Consider the following 16,244-nt stretch of genomic DNA (forward strand, 5'->3'; position numbering starts at 1 on the left):
GGAGCAAATCCATTATAAAAATATGAAGTCTAGAACTGTTAGGGATCATAAACAGAACTTCACAGTACTAAAATGGGCTGCATGGGAAGCTGTATTGGAATTTGAGCTTCAAGAGGATGTTGACTTGGCAGAAAATGCCTGTGATCTATATCTGTATAATAAAGTAGACTCCAGTACAAGGTGAGAAGTCTGTGGTCCAGTCGTTAAAACTTTCTGTAGATCGTAAATTAAATCGTATGATCACTAATTATTTCTTGATCTCGATGGAGTGTAAATAGTTAATCTGTGTGTTAAACTGAGCAGTGTTAAATCAGACATGGGATTAAGATAGAATAAAATAGGTGCTTGAGATACCATGATTTGAATGCTTAACAATACCATGTTATTGATAACTGAATGTAAGCACCATCTGCCTGACATGAGGCTGCTGTATGTTTAAGCATATAATTATACAATGGTTGTATCAGCAGTCAGTGCTGAAATAAGTGCACCATGCATGGGGATTGTACAGTGCAGTATATACTGAAAAGTATTTGCATTACTCGGTGAGAACAAAGTGATTTAAGCTCTCCCCAAGTCCAGGTACACAGAGGTTGCTATGCAGACCTTGTCTATGGCTACTGAAGTGGATTTCCTTGTCGGGTGCGTCCGCTTTGGCTGTGCTGCTTTTTTGCCCATAGAGCCACATACCTATGCAAGACAGCATAGTTGAAGCTGTTGTTCCTTAAGGATGAGCTTAAAAACAATATCCTGGGTGCCCAAATTAAGGAAAAAATGTTTTTCTGTCTGACTTTCCTTTACTTGTTTGATGACTTTTTAAAAAGAAACAGACCCTCACCACTGTTGAAGATGGATATGATCTCTCACTGTTTTTATCCTTTTACAGTCCAAGCCGTACCACAGAATGAAGAAGCTGTCTTGCTGCTTGAGGAAAACATAAGCATCATATGACTGTGCCTTCCCTGGTGCCACGGTAGTCCCACAGAAGGACTGCTGTATTGGCCCTCCTGTCTGGGATGGCCTATGGAGTGGGCCTCTGAGTTTAACTTGGCATAGAAAATTATCATCAAGGATTAGTGGCTTCTGGCCATAGTCACCTTTGGTCAGGTCTTAGAGTTCAAATACCTTCCTCCCAAAAGAGCTTTGAAAAACAAGTGCATTTCAGTGGACCTCTTGTAACACACACACACACACACACACACACACACACACACACACACACACACACACACACACACACACACACAGGCTGTTGTTGACTGGTGCTGTATAGGCTGTCCCATGTTTGGAACAGGGCTTGGAGGTTCTGCTTTTGCCTCATTCTTTTTCAGTGGGCAGACAGCATCTTTCACATTCTGGATCTCAGTTACTATACCTAATGTGTCCATTGTGTATGGTTTCACGTACTGTCTGTCCATGTATTCCTGTCATTTCTCCTTCAACATGCCTGGATGATGGTGTTAGATATGATGGACACCTTTTCAGTACACCATATTTTGGAATCCACAGAAGAGGTGTCTCCATTTTGCTTTGGGTAGTCATCTTTTCCAGTCTAAAGTGCTGACATTTGGGTTTTCTTCATTGCCTAGAGTATGTGCCAGGATATTGACCATGGTAGCCAAAGCCCTTTGTAGAATGGCATTCAATGTATTCCCTTACCTGTATAACCGGCTTCTTGTGGCCTTATGCATGGACTTTCTAGAAGCATCTCCTGCAGAGGGGGCCTTTCTGTGAAATTATGAAGTGGAGGATGTCATCCTCATCTCTGACCTTTTTCTCTGAGGATAGCCTTTTTGTTTTATCTGTTTTTAATAAAGTAAGCCCACCGGACAAGTGCCTATTTTCAGGAGCAGTCATGGAGCAGTGGATGGTTACGTGACTTGCTCAGGATCACACAGTAGTCAAATGGAGGTGGAAAGAATGAAACCTGTATCCTTGGCTACAGAGAGCAGCTTATTTGCAGCTCAGAGCCTTTATCTTATACATTAGCTGTTAGACTGCCTTTACAGGTATTGTGCCAGGTGTTCTACATGGCAGGTTTTTCCTGCAGTGGGAGAAAGTCCAGGAGTCATGGCCTGGTTTCCTATGTGAAGTCACAGCACAGGGCTCAGATTTGGACCTCGCTATGTCTTTTGAGTTTAATAGCTGCTCTGATCTCCATGGTGCCATTTGGACCTCTAAGGATGGTGGGTTTGCATGGTGGTGTCAAGAGCCAATGGTTACAGAGCCACTAGAGGAATGTAGGGAGCCAATGGACTCCTTCCTTTCTGCCTCTGACCTCATTTTAAATTTTGATGACAGATGATCTCTTCTCTAGCCCCACAGATGGGGACTAGCCCTAAAAACCTTTGAGATAAAGCTGCTTCCAGAACCTGTTCTCATTCAGTCTAATGGCCTTCACTGCAGAGGTTATTATGATATTTACATTACACTTGTGTAAGCATACTCCCCTTAATAGTAGATGTTAGAGTAGAAAGACCACTGCTACATCATATCCCCTTAATAGTAGATGTTAGAGTGGAAAGACCACTGCTACATCATAAGCTTCCACCTATGTTTCCCCTATGGCCATTCCTCTGCTGTCCTGTGAAGCCTGTAAGTAAAACAGAAATGTAACCAGAAACCTTTGTTAAAAAATGTTGATCTACTGTCTTCTTTTTCTATTCCTGATACAAGTAAAAGCATTCAGTACTTGGAAATAGTGGCCTTGGATTTTCCATGGGTCAACAGAAGATCCCATGGTCTTTGATTTTTAAGACTTTTCTCCCAGAAGTTATTTCCATGAATCCATTGGGTCCTCCAAGATGTTTCTGACTTCATAACTTACCCCAAACCTGGACAAACCTGCTAGTAGCAGTCCTAGCCAAAAACAAAAATGAAAAATGATGTCATACAAACATTCTGGACAAGAGAAGGCATCCGTCTTCATTGTGAGGATATGTACATTTCTGGGCATTTGATCAAATGTACACGTGTCCACATTTGTCTAATAGCTATGAATAGGGAATCCTGGTACAGCAGTGATCTTTCTAGTCAAACATATACTGTCATGATGAGTGAGCATGCACAGATGCACTTTCCTTTTATTTAATTTGAGGCTTTAAAACTTAAAAGCTGCAGTTTTGAAGTGCACCGACACTAGTTATCATCTGTGCTGCTCCTACATTTCTGACATATTGTTGAATTTTTCTTTTACCAGTTTTGTTTGCAGCCTCAGCTGTTGAAATGATTCATTCCTTTTCTAAGCACTCCTTTTTTCATTTGCCTTTTCAGAATTTTGTGCATGCTAAGCAGCTTTTTTCGGCCTGTCTGGAACTGGTTACCGAGTTCTCACCAAAGCTGCGCCAGGTGATGATTAATGAAATGCTGCTTTTGGATATCTACACCCAGGAAGCTACTGCTGCAAATTCTGTAGAGCGTCCACCTCCAGAACTTGTCAGCAGAGTTCGAGGTTATTTAGAAATGAGGATTCCAGGTAAGGTTTTGAGTAACTAAGATGGTATTTAAATAAATGCAGCTGTTAGCCAGACATGATCTTCAAACTTAAGAGTTATCAACTACATTTGTTTGCAACCTGCAGTGTTTAAATTGTTGTTGAGTATTCTTCAAAGGTAAGCATTATTACTTGTTTTATTTTGTGTTAGATGACTAGGGTTTGTTCAATGTAAAATAATTTACTTGAAAGTGGATAGATGTGCAGAGAAAAGCATTTTCATTCAGGTCTGATCTGCTGACTTAAAACAAAAAAACACTTGGCACAGCTAAAAATTATACTAAACTGTAAGTAATCTGCTTCTTATCAGGTACTGTTTGCTAACTTCAGAGGGCTGTGTCGAGGTGGACATTTAAGGCCTGTCTCTCTCAAGATTTGAGGATAGCCCATGTAGTAGCATTTTTATCTCCTGATTTTTAAAGCAGTACTCATGATGCATTAGTTGGGTGTCTTAAAACCACCATCAAGTCTCCAGTGTGTCTTGCTTTATCAGACTGACTTCGTGATTAAGCTCATGTTTGCTATTAAGAGATGATGTTATGTGATCTCAATCCCCAGATCTCGTTTGCCGCTTAACTGCAGGGCGTGGTCTCGAGCTGGCTGGGCTGAGTAGCTTTTATTAACTACTTTTTCTGTCAGTTTCTATTGTGTTCGATTGAGTAGTGGAATTTCTTGTGTGTGATTGGGTAGAGTTTGTTTTGGCCCCTTTCAATCCAGGGCCTTTTCGGTCAAACTTTATAACTGAACTTTTAGTGTTTTAAAGTTCCCGTTATTACACCTAAGGTTGTGTTTTACACAGTTTCTGTAAGCCGGTTTTTGTCATGAAATTGTTAACATTATGTCTCAAGCCGGCTTTAAAAATGTACTAAATGTGCTTTTAAGATGTCTGTTACTGATGACCATCTACTTTGTGTTTATTGTTTAGGATGTCACGCTTTTTCCTCTAGGGTCCTCCAGGAGAGGAAAAATAAATTAATTCTTAAAGGGTTGATTAAACCCTCTTTGAAGAAGCCTTGTCTTCGACTCCTGCCAAAAAAAAGGGGCCGGCTCCGACCAGTCCGTCGGATCCGACTGCCAAGAGACCTAGGCAGGCCTCTTCTCCTTTCCCGGCTCCAAAGACCTGGAGCCGAGCAGGGTGAACTGCCTGCCTCGATCACACCTATCGACTCCTCGGCTCGGAGCCGATGGCTGGGGCAGCGGAAGTCAGGTTCGCGTCGGGCCCACTCTCGGAGCCGACAATCGTCGCAGCTCAGACTCCCCTAGTCCCTTGGGGCCGGAGGAGAGTTCTCGAACCCGTTCTGTTTCCTCTCGGTTCGAGAATGTCGGATTCTGATATAGACAGGGTGCTCCAAAGACTTTTCCAGTCCCCAGTCTTCACCCAGTTGGCGAGCCCGATGGCCATGACCCATCCCATTGTTATTCCTCCTCCGATGCTTCGGCTCCGCCGGAGCAGGTGCTCTTGGAGCGCACGCGGACTTCTTCGGCTGGACCCGAGGGTGATGTTTCGGGACCGATGCTTCGAGAGCCTCCCCTCATTGCCCGGCTGCGGGACTTCCGTCTACTATCATGGCCCGGACGGCGCTCCCAGGATTCTGGAGGTCCTTTCAGAGCCATGAGGAGTGCGCCATCTCTCAGCACCTTCCTGGGCGGAGACTGGGTCTTTGGTAGTTCCGAGGCCTGAGGTTACCCAGTCATCTCCAGAGGAACCCCCAAGGAAGAGGATATGGATGATGCAGAGTCGGATGATGTCTCCTTTGCAGACATCTTAGAGATCCTCAAACAACTGGATGTCCAAACCCCCTGCGGATGAATCAGTGCTCCTCAAGGCCTTTGGGGCTCAGCCTCCTGGTATCTCGCCTTCCGGCGAGCTTCTGGATTTAGTTTGTCGGGAACACTACCGGATACTGTGGAACCAGTCCGTCCAAACAAATTCTTATCTGCTCCCCGAGAAGGAGTTCCTTACTGGCTGTAGATGCCATGGTGGTGGCATCTGCTACACAGCAGGGCTCCATCCATCCTCCTAATAAGGAGTCTAGGAGTATGGATAGGGTCTCTGAATTATTTGGCACATTTTACTAGGCTTCAGAGGGATCTGGTCAAGGAGTTGTCAGACTCCTCTCGGGTAACCTACCTGAGCAGCTAGCCCAGTCCGTTAGCTCTCAGTTGGCTATCCTTCGTCAATTGCTAACGGCGTGGCTCTCGTAGACAGGCCTGGCTCCTTTGTGTCAGTTTGCGGAGGCCTTCAAGTCTTCCTTCCGACCGCTCCCTTTGATGGGTCCTCATTGTTTGGACCCAAGGTGAAGCTGTGAGCAAGAGGGAAACGCTTATCTGCCGAGGGGCCCGTTATTCCAAGGCCACCAGAGGCAGAGTCTTCAGCCTCCCACACACATGAGGGATTGCCAGTCAATCACTCAGGACAGATGGGTGGGAGGTTACACCATCCCATTCAAATGGACCCACCACCCAGTCAAATCTCAGCAGACTGAACCTATCTCCATTCTCCGTTGTTGGAGAAGGATGTTTGGATGTGCTCCATAGACCTCAAGGACGCCTATTATCACATACCAATACATCAGCAGCCTGGGAGCCAGTCATTACCAATTTTGTGCTCTGCCCTTTGGTCTCACCACAGCCCCTCACCTGAGGAGCCTTGGATTCCAAGTGTTTCCACTGGCTCCTGACTGCCACCACCAGGCATCTACTTATGGACAACCTCAAAGCCACCATCTCATTACATTCAATTGGTCAAAGTCTGTCTCAGGGCCAAGTTCAAGCTCTGATCTCGAGATCCAAAGCCCCAGCCAGGATGGTCCTACAGGTTCTAGGCTCAATGTCTGCTGAGGATTCTTCAGTGGCTCTTATCAACTCAATGGACCTTTCAAGATCTCCCCTCAATCATCACATCATGATTACGGAAATATGCAAAGGGACCTGCGCTGGTGGCTTCAGACATCCAACTTGGATCCAGATGCCTCCCAGATAGGGTGGGGGCATTGTCTGCTCTTCTCCACATCAACGTGTTGGAGATGAGGGCTGTACTTCTATCCCTACAGGCCTTACACAAGTTCCTTCCTCAGGGCATCATCGCCATCCACACAGACAACATGTCGGTGGTTTGGTATCTGAACAAACAAGGAGGAAAGTCAAATGTATTGGCGGACAAATTAAGCAGGACAATTCTTTCTCCTCACGAATGGTCTCTAAACACTCCACAAAACACCAAGTGCCAAAGGTTCTTCTCCTTGATTCCACATCAGGAAGTACCGCCATGGATGCTCTAGCTCAACCCTGGCCAACAGGGTTGCTCAGCTAAGGTCTTCAATGATTCTGATTGCCCCATACTGGCCTCCATCAGTCCCTTCAATCTCTGAAATTGACAGCTTGGTTGTTCACATTTATAAACCCACCACTAACAAATTGTACCTCAGTAAGTGGAAGAGGTTTGCTATCTGGGCTCAACTCAAGGGCTTAGACCCTATCACTGCTCCTGTCCCAGAGGTTTTGAAATTCTTAACATCCCTATTTAATCAGGGATCTTCTGTCTCAACTATTAAAGTTCAACTAGCTGCTATCTCTAAATTCCATGAATCCACGGATCCTCCTTTGATGATCTTGATTTAGTGCGCGCATTAACATCTCCCCTTAATTAAAATATCTGTCATGGAACATTCTTAGTGGCTATTACTTCAGCAAGAAGAGTCTCAGAGCTTCAAGCCCTGTCTATTAAACCACCATATCTGATTTTCCACAAAGATAGAGTATCTCTTAGGCCTAATCCATCCTTTGTCCCAAAGGTCTGCTCTAGTTTCTGTCTTCAACAATCTCTAGAACTACCAGTTTTCTTTCCAAAATTCTCTAATGAGGCAGAATACACTCTCCATAAATTGGATGTTAGTCAGACCAGTTGTTTGTGTCCTTCTCAGATAATAAATTGGGCCAAACCATCACAAAAGCTACAATCTCAAATTCATCGTGTTACAGTGCTGCAGTCATTACACTTGGGTTATCATGCCGTCAGGCGGTTCCCCAGTCGGCCTGAGTTCCAAAGTCTTGGTCCGGCGTCGGTTGCTGTCACCTCCTACCTGACGTCAGTGCAACAGGGGTATATAAGATGCAGCCAACGCCATTTTCTCCAGTCTTTCTTGCCGTGCGGTGCCTGAAGCAAAAGCAGTTTGCAAGTGCCGGTTAGCCGACTCCTGAGATTTTCATTCCGAATCCAGAACCAAAGTCTTCTACAAAGCTAAGTACCCCATTGGGGAAACTTTTTCTTGCCTCAGACCAATGTCAGTAAAAGTTAATAACTGTATTTCTTGTGCAAAGCAAATACCTCATAAGGATTTCCATTCCTATTGTATCCCATGCCTAGGCCCAGACCACAACGTCACTGGTTGTCGGTTTTGTGCTAGGTTTAACAAGCGCACTATTAAACGTTGGTTTGATTTTGCCCGACATTATTTTGGCAGAAAATTTAATTACACCATGCCATCAGAACTTCCGACGACCGGAATAAATAAAAAGCGCAAAGACAAGGATAGGCATCCGAGGCCCAAAACTGACAATGAAGCCTCTTCTAGGCCAGTCTCCAGATCTCCGGTTTTCAGGGAGGCGGCTTCGCAGCCCCTGATGACTGCTTCTGCAGAACCACAGGCCACCTCCGACTCCCATGTGGAGATGGCTGGGCCTTTGGACACACAAGTTTTTCAGCCTACCGAAACTAATCCTTCAGAGGGATCCAGAGTAGCTGAATAACCCGCAGCTTCAGAGGGCGTTTTCAGACCTACTCAGTTAAGCATTAAACCCTCTGCTAAGTCTAAGCCTCCTTTAAAAACAAAGAAACAAATACAGCATTCTCCAGGACAGGCCTCCATGCCTAAGAAACAAATGCTCAAAATGGCTGAAGACCTAATCACTCTGATCAGGGGGTCCCATCCCCCTCCTGATAAAAGGCCTAGACAGGATGCAGACTATGACTCATCCGACCAGGTGTCCATCTCTTCAGATTCATCCTCAGACCTAGGATATTCTTTACCCCCTTATGAGGATTCTGATGCCGAGGAATCAATTCTATCAGCCTCTCCACCTGAGGACTACTCCTCTGGTGAAACCTTACATACCATGAGGGAGCATTTCCATTGGGAAGGCCAGGATTACTCAGAATCCAAGAAAAGGCTCAGAGACTTCCTTTTATTACCTCAACACAGACCCCTTGCTATTCCGCCAGTGTTAGATATTGTGGATGATGTGTATACTGAATCTAGCTTAAATCCTGATTCTTTACCTCCAGCCCCAGTTAACCTGACCGATACTAGAGTCCCTGACTCACACAAATTTCTTTATAAAAGCCCTGTTGCTGACCCTGAAACTATTTCTCAGGGACCCAAAGGGGTTAAGGCCTCATCAGCAAAGAATCCAGTTCCCTCTGACAGAGATTCCAGAGCATTAGACATATGGAGAAAGAAAGTATATACGTCTGCAACTTTAGCAATGAGAGCCTTAAATTGCCAGTTTCACATGCTAAAATATCAGCAATTTTTGATGTTTCAGTTGAAACAAAAATGCTTCCAGATTTAGATCCTCCTAATTTTAAAGAAATGCAAAATTTATTGCATGCGGCTGAACAAGAGGGAAAACATACTTTGCAATGTGGTTTTGATTCTTTAGAGGCCTCCTGTAGAGCAGCAGTTACAGGCACTGACATTAGAAGCCATGCTTGGTTAAAAGAACATACGTTACCAGATCATGTTAAAGCAAAATTATTGGATGCACCTTTGCAGCAGGATGTGTTATTTGGAGTTAAGGCAGAAGAGGTGTTAAAGAAAATGGAGGATAAGGCAAAATCTATGCAAACGGTGAAGGATTTCTTACAGGTTCAGCCTCCTCGATTTAGCAGAAATTGGCCAACAAATAATTGGTCCTTTCCAGTTACAGACAGACCTCAAAGGGGCAGATACAGACGTCCAAGAGGTAGAGGCCAACCACAAGGTCCTGACAGGCCTCGACAATGGGGTGCATCAGGCCAGAAAGAAGGGGAAGACGGGCCCCAACCATATAAAAAGCAGCCCCAATGACTTCCCACTACAGCTGCCAAACAGCTCTCTCTTGGCAGCCCCCCTTGGGAGGAAAACTGGCACTTTTCTATCACAATTGGCATATGATCACCAAAGACAAATGGTTCTAAACATTGTATCTCAAGGTTACAGGTTCCACTTTCACACTCTGCCAAGGTTAAAAGGAATGCCAAATCTGCCACCAAATCAATGGGCAGAGGCTCAAAAACAAATTACAGCACTCATGGACATGAGAGCTATTCAAAAGGTACCACCACAGGAGCAAGGACAAGGATTTTACTCAAGACTTTCTGGTTAACAGAAAAGACAAAGCCTGGAGGCCCATTCTGGATCTTTCTTCTCTAAACACTTACCCGGATGTTCTGAAATTGAAAATGTTGACACTACAGCAGCTTCTTCCCATGCTGGGCAAGAAAGCTTGGCTCATGACCTTGGACCTCAAGGAGGCATAACTGCATGTCCCTATCAGACAAAACTGCAGAAGATACCTCAGATTCATAACTGGTTCAATGCACTATCAATTCTCTGCACTGCCCTTTGTCTTATCTACTGCGCCCAGGGTCTTCGCAAAGTGCCTGGCACCAGTAATTGCATTTTGCAGACAGAAAGGAATTTAAATTTATCTGTACCTGGACGACTGCCTGATTCAAGCAGAGAGCAAGGACATTCTTCGAAAGCAACTGGCGTTTGTAAAAAAGTTATTAAGTTGCCTAGGGTACACAGTAAACAAAAAGAAATCAAAACTAGTGCCCTCACAAGAGATAATATTCCTGGGCGCCAGCTTGAACACAATGGCCCAGATGGCTTATCTCACGCCAGACAAGCAAGGACAACTGACTCAATACTTTCAATTGATGGCAACAAGGACCCAACTCCCTGCAAGAAAAATTCTGCAGGCCTTGGGTTACATGGCATCTTGCATACTACTAATTCCATATGCCAGACTGCATATGAGGAAACTACAATGGTACCTAAAGAGTGTCTGGTCTCAACACTGTCAAAGTTTGGAAACAGTTATACCACTAATTCCTTGCCTTCAACAGGAGTTTCAATGGTGGGCTCAAGCTTGTCACCTCAACAAGGGACAGCCTTTTATTCAACCCACAACTAGGCAAACACTGACAACAGATGCATCGGATTACGCCTGGGGAGCACACATGGCAGGAAAATGTATTCAGGGCAAGTGGCCCACAGAACAAAGGCATCTTCACATCAATCAAAAAGAGATGCTAGCTGTACAAAATGCTCTTATAGCTTTGAAGGACCTGCTGCATCCAGGACAACTACTACTACAGACAGACAACACCACAGTTATGTGGTACATAAACAAGCAAGGGTGCACTCACTCCTACCCCCTCTGCAGACAAGCCATGACCTTGTGGAACACAGCTCTAAACTATCAAGTTCATCTGCAAGCACAATTCCTGCCAAGAGAGAAAAACACACTGGCAGATGACTTAAGCAGAAACATCATGGATCCCCACGAATGGGAATTGAATCCACAAATATTCAGAATGATAACACAGAAATGGTGGAGCCTGGACATAGATCTGTTTGCATCCCCAATGAACTGCCAGCTACAGAAATTCTGCACAAGGAGTTACCATCCACAAGCATGGAAAGTGGATGCCCTCTCATTCAGCTGGAAAAACCTACAAGTATACGCTTTCCCACCACTACCTCTCCTTCCAAAGGTACTCATAAAAGCCAGGCAAGAAGAGCCAAAGATGATCCTGATTGCACCAGACTGGCCACGCCAGCACTGGTACCCAATCTTAAAGAACTTAGCACAAGGACCACCCTGGATTTTGCCTCAAATCCCACATCTGCTGACTCAGCACAACAGTCAGATACTTCACAGCCAGCTAAAGATCTTAAACCTAGCTACATGGAAGATTCCTTAGTCAAGCAAGCAATGCCTCTCTCCAAAGCTGTTATGGATGTCATTCTGGAGGCCAGAAGGCCTAGTACCAGGAAAGCCTATTCGGATAAATGGAAGAGATTCTGTGCCTGGAACCAGGCTCACAGCCTTGACCCTCTTGTCCCAAACATTCCTCAGATACTACAATATTTAACTGAGATGCTGGACAAAGGCCTCTCCTTTTCATCCATCAAGATCCACGCCTCTGCCATCTCTGCTCATTACAACACGGATCCACCAATTTTCTCTAATCCTTTGCTAAAACAGTACCTCGGAGGGGCTAAAAACATAAGACCGCCCCATAGAGCACCTACTCCAACTTGGGACCTCAACTTTGTGTTGGAAAAATTAACTTTACCTCCTTTTGAGCCAGCTAACACAGCAGATTTAAAATATATCTCTTGGAAAACTGCTGTGCTCCTGGCAATAACATCAGCATAAAGAGTTTCAGAATTACAGGCACTAATGGCAGTGGAACCTTTCCTCATTTTCCACCAGGACAAGGGTGTCTTTAAGAACTAACCATACATTTATGCCAAAGGTGGTATCAAGTGTGGCTCTAAATCAAACTATTCACTTGCCAACTTTTTATCCAAAACCACAGAATAAAGGGGAGAGACTACTGCATTCTTTGGACATACACAGGGAGTTACGCTTCTACTTGGACAAAACCAAAGCTTTCAGAAAATCTGAGCAATTATTGGTAGCATATGCTGCAGGAGCACAGGGAAAAGCCATTTCAAAACAGACTATTTAAAAATGGATAGGACATTGTATACGTTTCTGCTATACACACTATGGGAAACCTGTACCTAGCAGCATTAGATCTCACTCCACCAGGGCAACAGCCACTTCAACTGCCTACCTCAGAGGAGTACCTACCAAGGATATTTTGGAAGCAGCAACTTGGAGTTCTGTACATACCTTCACCAAGCATTACCATCTGCATCTGTACTCTAAATCCAGAGCTGGCCTCACCACTGCAGTGCTGCAGGGCCTTATAGCCACCCCTAATGCCTTGTACAACCAGCCACCCTACCTCAGCTTTGGGATTCTACCCAAGTGTAATGACTGCAGCAGTGTAACACGATGAACATAGTACAGTTTTGTACCTACCATAAATGTAGATGTTCGAGTGTATACACTGCTGCAGTCCAGGTTACCCTCCCTCCTTCCCCTCTTACTTGCTGGTACGTACTTATGTCTTCTACCCTTTACTACCTATGGGGAGTATTTGCTGGTAACTGAAAGTTGTTGTTTGCTTTTCTTATGTATGTTTTATTAGCAATTTGAATTGCCTACCTTTTTGGGGGCACCTGACATCTGCGGCAAGAAGAAAATGGCATCGGCTGCATCTTATATACCCTGTCGCACTGACATCAGGGACATCAGCAACCGGCGCCGGACCAAGTCTTTGGAACTCAGGCCGACTGGGGAACCGCCTGACGGCAGGATAACCCAAGTGTAATGACTGCAGCAGTGTATACACTCGAACATCTACATTTATGGTAGGTACAAAACTGTACTTTCCTTTTTGTGGAGCATGACGTTGTCACTGGGCTGGGAGGAAAAGACATGTTTATTCTTGAAACTTGCAAATTTTACTTTAGTAAAGCTATGTCATGTGGTATCTGTCATTAATAGTTATTACGTCCACATTAGCAAGACAACTTTTTCTTTCACAAATCCATAAGGATATATTTCATAAGTGAGGCAGTCTTTCACTTTTATGCTGTCTGCTACCTTTATTGCTCCCAGTTTTCCTTCATTCATCAGCTTCCCAGAGTTCATTTAATTTGATTACAAGCCGTTTTTATTGTCTTTTTCTCTAAAAACACAAAAAAGTGACCCTTAATTACTTGCCAAGGTGCACTTTTTCTGTATCATTTTTTTGTATGCGCTACTCCCGTAGGGTAAAAACTTGCACCATTACACAAGCATCATCACAACTGTGCTACATCAGCTGCAGAAACCTTCTCTAGTAAGTTCAGTATTGCTACCATGGAAAACAAAATCTGCCCTCCTCTTGGATAAGGTCTTCTGTCTTTTTGCAGCCGTGAGGAAGACAAATGTAAACTGCATTATTACTGCACATCTGCTGAGAGGCTTGGCTGTTTGTTTCACATTTACTACTCCTCACTTGTGTAACTTCAGCAGTTACTGTGATCTCTGAGTTGTTAAGTTCTGAAGCTCCTTACTTAGGCCCTTCTGAGGGAGATCACATTGTTTCATGTTATTCATGTGGCTTATAGGATCATAGGTGGATGATGGCCATGTGAATCACTGTTGCACAGTCCTCACAGTAGAAAGCTGTACTAAATGCCAAGGCCTGACATTTGATCTGACTTTCAGAGCTCAGTATTCATCCCCTAGAGCTGGGTTTGTGTCACCTTACCTTACATGTGTTCATATACCTGGTATATTAGTAGCATCCACTTGTGCTATTTTTGTTTCTTGCCACATTCATGAATGCTAGTAAAGAAGGTGTTTGTCAGATCTGCAATCAAAGAGCATAACAGCTAAGTTCCCAATTGGGGATCCTTTCTTCTAATCTTGTCTGTATTTTACTTTATGTTTTGAGGAATTTGTGCTGTTTTTTAGACATGGGGGTAGTAAACACCTTGCACAGAGGTGTGCCTGCCCACTCCCAAGAAAAGGAATGGGTGTTTGCCAACTCCAGGTATCACACACGGGCTTTCTCAATAAGCACACTTTCTACGTAGGTAAATGTTAGTTACTGCCAGATTTGCCATGGATTCAGGTTTAATAACAGTATAGTAGAGCATGTAGCTCTTCAGGCTTGCCCAAGAAGAAACTCATGGCCATCTTAGGTAAGCCTGCCATGTCCACAAAGTTGCAAGAAGCTGGCAGCATGGGTGCCCCCCTCAGAAAAAAAATGATAGAGAGACCATGCACAGAAAAAGAAGTTCAAGAAATCCCCCAGAATCTGATCATTCATAAGGGTACCCCTAGACAAGGCTTGTCAGCTCCTTGAAGGTACATGAGCAACCCCTGCTCCTCGTGTCTGCAACAACCAAAACCTCCGATAACTTTACTTTAGAAGCTACCATGCCATTGGCCTATAACTCATCCCTCTGAACCAAAGACTTAACTAGCCAGTGCTGGGCAGATATCCCATGAGCAACGTCTTGTCATTAAATAAAGGGAGCTTTGATGTACCTTGGTCAACATAGAAGAAAACATTAGTGAGTTCTGAAAATCAGAACCCCTGGTATAGCTCCCCCTCAGGTTCAGGAGTTGTTAGCCCCTACCCCTACCTTGCCTCACTCAAGATTTTGGGTTAAGCCAGACTTACATGATAGCTACACACTGAGCAACAGGGTTAATTAAAGATCTCCCAGTGTGAAACCTAAGAAATTGTTAAAAAAAGCCAGCAAAAATTATCAGTTTGAGTAAAATTCACTTGCTAGCTAGTAATTGCACTGCCTGAATTCCAGCAAAAAAGTGTGGAGAAAATCAGGCTGAGAAGTAGAAGGAAAAAAACTCTGGCTAGGAAAAACCTTGCAGCTGTTCAGCAAAAAAGTAGTATTTAAGTTTCAGCTTTAGTACCAATGACATCTTCCAGTGATTCGGAGGAAATATAAATCAAATGTTTTAAACAACTGAGGCAGTAAATAACTGCCTTATAAAAATCAAATGACAAAAGGCTGTAAAAAAACAGAAAAAGCTAGTAGCCATTCAGTGATCTGATAAAACTAAAGAAATTAGAGATTGAAATGAAGGAAAGACTCTCTGAACATGAGACTTCCCAAGGAGAACTGTTTCAAAAATAGTGTAAGAAGATGGAGCGAGCAGGGAGGGGAAAACAAAAATAATGAGGATCCTATTCACGCCTCCGCTCCGATCCAGTCTGACCACTTTAGTGCTCCAGCCTCAAGCCCTGCCATAGTCTTCCCTTCCCATAATGCCATATTCCCCCTAACTATCTCAGAGCTCATTTGTCACCTTTCAGAGGAGCAGCCTGATCTCGGCAGGTAAGTGCTCTGCCTTCTTATTTGTTAGTATTTTCCCATTATTGATAACTAGTTTGTGGCCATTTGGTGTTTTTTTTTTTTTGCGCTAATATTTAGAGTTTATTTAACTCTTCTTTGTTGGCTTTGTTGCCATCTTTCTTCCCATTTACATCAGTCTGTCCATTAGATAGTTGTGGGTGTTCTGGTTATCATTAGCTTGTAGTTCTATTTCTGTTTTTCTTAAGACGGCTGATTATATTTGTATCTCTGTAAGTGTAGTTTATTACGTAGTGTTTAGTACTCCTAGAGTTGTCTTAAGGTGCTGTGTTTACCATGGAAAAGACTACAAGTTTTAAGAAGTGTTCCAAGTATGGACACAAGATTCCCCTTCAGGATCTTCACAGTGTCTGTTTCGTCTGTTTGGAGGTCTCTTACCTTAGTGCTTTTTGTGCTGCCTTTGGTCACAGGATACTTGCTGACCAGAGGAACAAGCTCATTGTAAAAAGGGCTTCTTCCTCCAGATCCAGAAACAACAAAAACTAAAATGTGTGGTAATAAAGTCTCTTAAGTCTAAAGACTCAAATCCAAGAAAATGTCCAAGTGAGTCTTTGGTTCCACCATCTTTAACTCCCAAGGTTCTGAGAATCAAGGAACATATTGCTCAGACCTCTACCTACTCCCCTTTTCCAGATCCGAAGGCAGAGGTTCCGATAAACATCCATGATTTTCCTTAGAAAGTAGAATGACCAGCTTCAAGACCTTTATTTTTTCTCTGTATAAGATCCTTC

General features: G+C 43.9%; 1 protein-coding gene across 1 annotated transcript in view; it reads left to right on the plus strand.

Moving 5' to 3' along the window:
* LOC122797632 (integrator complex subunit 8-like) overlaps window positions 1-16,244 on the plus strand; it is a 1,436,218-nt gene that overhangs the window by 583,836 nt on the left and 836,138 nt on the right. The window contains exon 10 of the mRNA XM_044066176.1: window positions 3,274-3,475. Coding sequence (XP_043922111.1) covers window positions 3,274-3,475 — 202 coding nt within the window. The remainder of the gene's footprint in view (window positions 1-3,273; window positions 3,476-16,244) is intronic.

This window comes from Protopterus annectens, chromosome 3.part1 (assembly GCF_019279795.1).
Source record: "Protopterus annectens isolate FY-2018-M chromosome 3.part1, PAN1.0, whole genome shotgun sequence".
In the NCBI taxonomy this organism is placed as follows: Eukaryota; Metazoa; Chordata; order Ceratodontiformes; family Protopteridae; genus Protopterus; species Protopterus annectens.